This window comes from Protobothrops mucrosquamatus, unplaced genomic scaffold, assembly GCF_001527695.2.
Source record: "Protobothrops mucrosquamatus isolate PMUCROS unplaced genomic scaffold, P.Mucros_1.0 scaffold5611, whole genome shotgun sequence".
Taxonomy (NCBI): Eukaryota; Metazoa; Chordata; class Lepidosauria; order Squamata; family Viperidae; genus Protobothrops; species Protobothrops mucrosquamatus.
Genome location: NW_015391466.1, coordinates 8,716 through 14,833, shown reverse-complemented (window position 1 = coordinate 14,833; position 6,118 = coordinate 8,716). Strand labels below are relative to the sequence as shown.

At 40.7% G+C, this 6,118-nt stretch overlaps 1 protein-coding gene across 1 annotated transcript in view; it reads left to right on the top strand.

The window, feature by feature from the left end:
• LOC107299858 (M-phase inducer phosphatase 1-like) overlaps nt 1–4,861 on the top strand; it is a gene marked incomplete at its 3' end in the record, with an annotated part of 13,285 nt that extends 8,424 nt beyond the window's left edge. Inside the window, exons 4-7 of the mRNA XM_029286889.1 lie at nt 298–360; nt 1,915–2,013; nt 4,345–4,475; nt 4,750–4,861. Coding sequence (XP_029142722.1) covers nt 298–360; nt 1,915–2,013; nt 4,345–4,475; nt 4,750–4,861 — 405 coding nt within the window. The remainder of the gene's footprint in view (nt 1–297; nt 361–1,914; nt 2,014–4,344; nt 4,476–4,749) is intronic.
• Nucleotides 4,862–6,118: the final 1,257 nt, after the last annotated feature.

Here is a 6,118-nt window from a genome sequence, read left to right as displayed (position 1 = left end):
TTTTATTTTATTTTATTTTATTATTTTATTTTATTTTATTTTATTTTATTTATTATTTTTGTCGTGTCTCGGCAGGCTTACCTGTCTGTGTCTTTCCCTCCGAGCAACTATTTCATTTTATTATATTCTTTTATTTTATTCTTTTATTTTATTCTTTTATTTATTCTTTTTGTCGTGTCTCGGCAGGCTTACCTGTCTGTGTCTTTCCCTCTGAGCAACTATTTTATTATATTATATTATATTATTTTATTATTTTATTTTATTATTTTATTTATTCTTTTTGTCATGTCTCGGCAGGCGTACCTGTTCCACACCGTCGACGGCAAACATCAGGACCTGAAATACATCGATCCGGAAATGGTACGGGGAGACCTGGGATTCTAGGGAACGTGTTTCGTGACTTTTTCTTGGGTCTTAAAAACAAACAAACCAGGAAGGCGGTCGCCCACATCCGGCTGCATTCGTTTCCCCTAATTAGAGTTAATTTGATGAAATGGATAACGCGATAATATTTTGAGGGGGGGGCGATGGCAGAGAAGAGGGGGAAAAAAACCAAATTTGGGTAGGTCTTAGTTTGAGGAAAAGAAGGAGTGCGGTGACAACATAGCCGTGTTCCGATATTTGCGGGTCGGCCCCAAAGAACGGCGTGCATCCGTGTGTGTGTGTGTGTGTGTGTGATTTTCCAAAGCACCTGAAGGCCAGACAAGGAACAATGGATGGAAGCTGATCAAAGGAGAGATTCAACCTAGAAATAGGGAGAGCTTTCCTGAAAGGGACGGCAGTTAACCAGGGGGACTGCTTGCCACAAGATGTGGTGGGTGCTCCGTCGCTGGAGGTTTTTTCAGAAGCGACTGGACGGGTCACTTTGTCCGAAATGGTAGAGGGTCTCCCGATCGAGCAGGGGGCTGGACTAGATGACCTCCAAGGTACCTTCCAACTTTTGTTATTCTGTGAGGGTCTCCTTGCTTGAGCAGGGGGTTGGACTGGATGACCTCCAAGGTCCTTTCCTAGTCTGTTTTGTAAGGATCTCCTGGCTTGAGCAGGGGGTTGGACTAGATGACCTCCAAGGTCCCTTCCAACTCTTATTCTGTAGGGGTCTCCTTGAGTAGTAGGGGGTTGGACTAGATGACCTCCAAGGTCCCTTCCTAGTCTGTTTTGTAAGGATCTCCTGGCTTGAGCAGGGGTTTGGACTAGATGACCTCCGAGGTCCCTTCCAACTCAATTTATTCTGTAAGGATCTCCTGGCTTGAGCAGGGGGTTGGACTAGATGACCTCCAAGGTCCCTTCCTAGTCTGTTTTGTAAAGGTCTCTTGCTTGAGCAGGGGGTTGGATTAGATGACCTCCAAGGTCCCTTCCAACTCTTATTCTGTAGGGGTATCCTGCTTGAGTAGGGGGTTGGACTAGATGACCTCCAAGGTCCCTTCCAACTCTTGTTATTCTGTAAGGATCTCCTGGCTTGAGCAGGGGTTTGGACTAGATGACCTCCGAGGTCCCTTCCTAGTCTGTTGTTTTGTAAAGGGAGTCTTGCTTGAGCAGGGGGGCTGGACTAGATGACCTCCAAAGTCCCTCCCTAGTCTTGTTGTTTTGTAAGGCTCTCTTGCTGGAGCAGTGGGCTGGACTAAATGACCTCTAAGGAGCCTTCCAACTCTTGTAATTCTGTCAGGGTCTCCTGGCTCGAGCCGGGGGTTGGACGAGATGACCTCCGAAGTCCCTTCCGACTCAAATGTATTCTGTAAAGGATCTCCTGGCTCGAGCCGGGGGTTGGACTGGATGACCGCCGAGGTCCCTTCCAACTTGGCGATTGTCACTTCGAATCCCAAGTGAATGCGGCCTCCCTCGGTTCCAAGCTGTCTCTCACCCTTTTCTTTTCTTTCTTTTTCTCTCTCTCTCTTCTCTTCTCTTTTCTTCTCGCAGATCGTGGCCGTCCTGAACGGCAGCTTCTCCGTCTCCCTGAAACGGTGCCTGATCATCGACTGCCGGTTTCCCTACGAGTACGAAGGGGGTCACATCAAGGTAGGCGGGGTGGGGTGGGGCGGCTCAGCCCCAAGGATTCGGCCTCTGGAACAATGGGGGGGTGGGTGGGGGGGTGGGGAGCAGTCCCTTTTGGCCAGCTGTGGCCCGTCGGGTGCTCCAAGCCAGCTGTGGCTGTGATGCCGGGCGTCTTAGTCTCCGTCACGACGGGGCGGTCTCCTGGGATGGGTGCTTGGAGATGCTCTTCACAGAGAAAGCCGGGCTACGTTGTCCCACTCGCTTATTTTCCCCCAGGTGAAGTCTCTGTCTGTCTATATCTCTTATATCTCTTTGTCTGTCTGTCTGTCTATCTATCTATCTATCTATCTATCTATCTATCATCTCTCTTTCTTTATATATCTCTATATCTATTTTTCTATCTATATCTATCTCTATATCATCTATCTATCTATCTATCTATCTATCTATCTATCTATCTATCTATCATCTCTCTTTCTTTATAATCTCTATATTTTTCTATCTATATATCATCTATCTATCTATCTATCTATCTATCTATCTATCTATCTATCTATCACCTCTCTTTCTTTATATATCTCTATATCTATTTTTCTATCTATATCTATCTCTATATCATCTATCTATATCTATCTATCTATCTATCTATCTATCATCTCTCTTTCTTTATAATCTCTATATTTTTCTATCTATATATCATCTATCTATCTATCTATCTATCTATCATCTCTCTTTATATATCTCTATATCTATTTTTCTATCTATATCTATCTCTATATCATCTATCTATCTATCTATCTACCTATCTATCTACCTACCTACCTACCTACCTACCTATCTATCTATCTATATCTCTTTCTATCTATATCTCTTTCTATCTATATCTCTATATCTTTGTCTATATCATCTATCTATATCTCTATATTTCTATCTCTTTGTCTGTCTATCTGTGTATCATCTATGTATCTATGTATCTATATCTTTCTATATTTCTATCTCTATCTCTGTTTATCTATCTATCTATCTATCTATCTATCTATCTATCTATCTATCTATCTATCTTTCTATGTATCTCTATATCTGTTTATCCATCCATCCATTTATATCTACCTACCCACCTACCTATCTCTATCTATCTATCTATCTATCTATCTATCTATCTATCTATCTATCTATCTATCTATCTATCTATCTATCATTTCTCTTTCTTTATATATCTCTATGTCTCTATCTATTTTTCTATCTATATCTATCTATCTATCTATATCTCTATATCTCTATATTTGTCTATATCATCTATCTATCTATACCTCTATATCGATATCTCTTTGTCTATCTGTGTATCATCTATGTATCTATATCTTTCTATCTATATTTCTATCTCTATCTCTGTATCTGTTTAGCTATCTATCATCCATCATCTCTATTATCCATCTCTATATTTATCTATCGCTAGCTATCCATCAATCCATCCATCCATCCATCATGTCTATCTATCCCTATGTCTATATCTGTCTGTCTACATCTATGTCTGTCTCTGTCTGCCTGCCTGCCTCTCTCTCTTTCTCTCTCATCCTCTCGTCTGTCTGTCTGTCTGTCTATCTATCTATCTATCTTTCTATCTTTCTATGTATCTCTATATCTGTTTATCCATCCATCCATTTATGTATATCTATACCTACCTACCTTCCTAGCTACCTATCTCTATCTATCTATCTATCTATCTATCTATCTATCTATCTATCTATCTATCTATCTATCTATCTATCTATCTATCTCTATCTATCTATCTATCTATCTATCTATCTATCTATCTATCTATCTATCTATCTATCTATCTATCTTTCTTTATCTATCTATATTCTTTCTATATCTCTATATCATCTATCTATATCTCTATATCTTTGTTTGTCTCTGTATATCATCTTTCTATCTATCTATCTATCTATCTATCTATCTATCTATCTATCTATCTATCTATCTATCTATCTATCTATCTATCTCATCTGTCTGTCTGTCTGTCTGTCTACTCTGTCTATCCCTATGTCTGACTGTCTATATCTGTTTCTATATCTGTTTGTCTATCTATCTCTATATCATCTGTCTGTCTGTCTGTCTGTCTGTCTATCATCTGTCTGTCTATCTAGCATATCCATGTACATAGCCCAAGGGTCGCCTTTTTGAGGCCACGGGCAGCCTCCAAATCTCACGCCTCAAATAGCTCCAAAGTGCCCCGGATGTTGCCGGCTTCTCTCGCCGACCAGCTCGCCTTCGAAGTTGTGCCGTTGTGGCGAAAAGCCACACTCACAAACCGTCTCCTTTTTGTTTCGACAACTCCCTCGGTCCTCCCTCCAGGGCGCCGTCAACCTTCCCATGGAGGAAGACGTGGAAGACTATCTGCTGAAGACGCCCGTGGCCTCCTCCGGCGGCCGGCGGGTGGTGGTCGTCTTCCACTGCGAGTTCTCCTCCGAGCGGGCCCCCCGGATGTAAGTACCCCAAAGACCATGCTCCTCTGCCTCTGCGAAGAAGAGGGCTGGCGGGCTGCTTGAGCCGAGGAAGAGGAAGAGGCTGGCTCTCTGAATTGGGCCTCCGGTGTGCTTGAATTCGATCCCGCTCCTCTTCCTCCTTTGCTCCAGTTTCTGCCCCAAAGATCTTCTCAGCTGTCGCCGCCCTCCATGTCTGTCTGTCTGTCTGTCTGTCAAGAGCGAGGGGCCTTGTTTGATCTCTTCCTCCTCTTCCTCTTCTTCCTCACCCCGCCAGGTGCCGATTTGTCAGGGAACGAGACCGGCTCGGCAACCAGTATCCCAGCCTGCACTACCCAGAGCTCTACATCCTCAAAGGGGGTTACAAGGACTTCTTTCTCAAATGCAAGGTAATAAATATAAATATATATCTATTTGTCTCTTTGTCTCTCCCTCTCTCGATAGATAGATAGAGAGATAGATAGAGAGATAGATAAAGTTAGATAGAGAGATAGAGATAGATAGAAATAGAGATAGATAGATAGATAGTTAGATAGAGAGATAGATAGTGATAGATAGTGATAGATAGCAATAGAGATAGATAGAGAGAGAGAGAGAGAGAGAGAGAGAAAGAGAGAGAGAGAGAGAGAGAGAATAAGATAGATAGAGATAGATAGACAGACATAAATATACAGACAAGACATACAGACAGACACATGAGATAGACAGACAGACAGGTGATAGATAGATTAGATTAGAGAGAGAGAGAGAGATAGGATAGATATAGATACATATATATATATATGCTTGTGACCCTTCGAACATGAATTTACCCAGGAGTCATCCTCCAATTTTTAGAATTTTAAAGGATATATATATATATATATATATATATATATATATATATAGAGAGAGAGAGAGAGAGAGAGAGAGAGAGAGAGAGAGATGATTGGATAGCGAGAGAATAAGACAGACAGACAGACAGACAGACAGACAGACAGACAGACAGACAGACAGATAGATAGATAGATAGATAGATAGATAGATAGATAGATAGATAGTGATAGAGAGAGAGAGAGAATAAGATAGAGATGGATAGATAGACATAGAGATAAATATACAGAGAAGACACACGTGAGATAGACAGACAGGTCTTAGATAGATTAGATTAGAGAGAGAGAGAGAGATAGATACATAGAGAGAGAGAGATATAGATAGATAAAGATATATAGATAGAGAGAGAGATAGTGGTAGAGATAGAGAGATAGAGATAGATGATTGGATAGAGAGATAGAAAATAAGATAGATAGATAGATAGATAGATAGATAGATAGATAGATAGATAGATAGATAGAGAATTAGATAGATAGAGAGAGAGAGATAGAGATGATTGGATAGAGAGAGAATAAGATAGATATAGGTAGGTAGGTAGGTAGAGGATAGATAGACAGAGAGATAGATACATAGATAGATAGATAGATAGAGAATAAGATATAGATAGAGATAGATAGTGATAGATAGCAATAGAGATAGATAGATAGATAGATAGATAGATAGATAGATAGATAGATAGATAGATAGATAGATGATTGATAGATAGATAGATAGATAGAGATAGATAGATAGATAGATAGATAGATAGATAGATAGATAGATAGATAGATAGA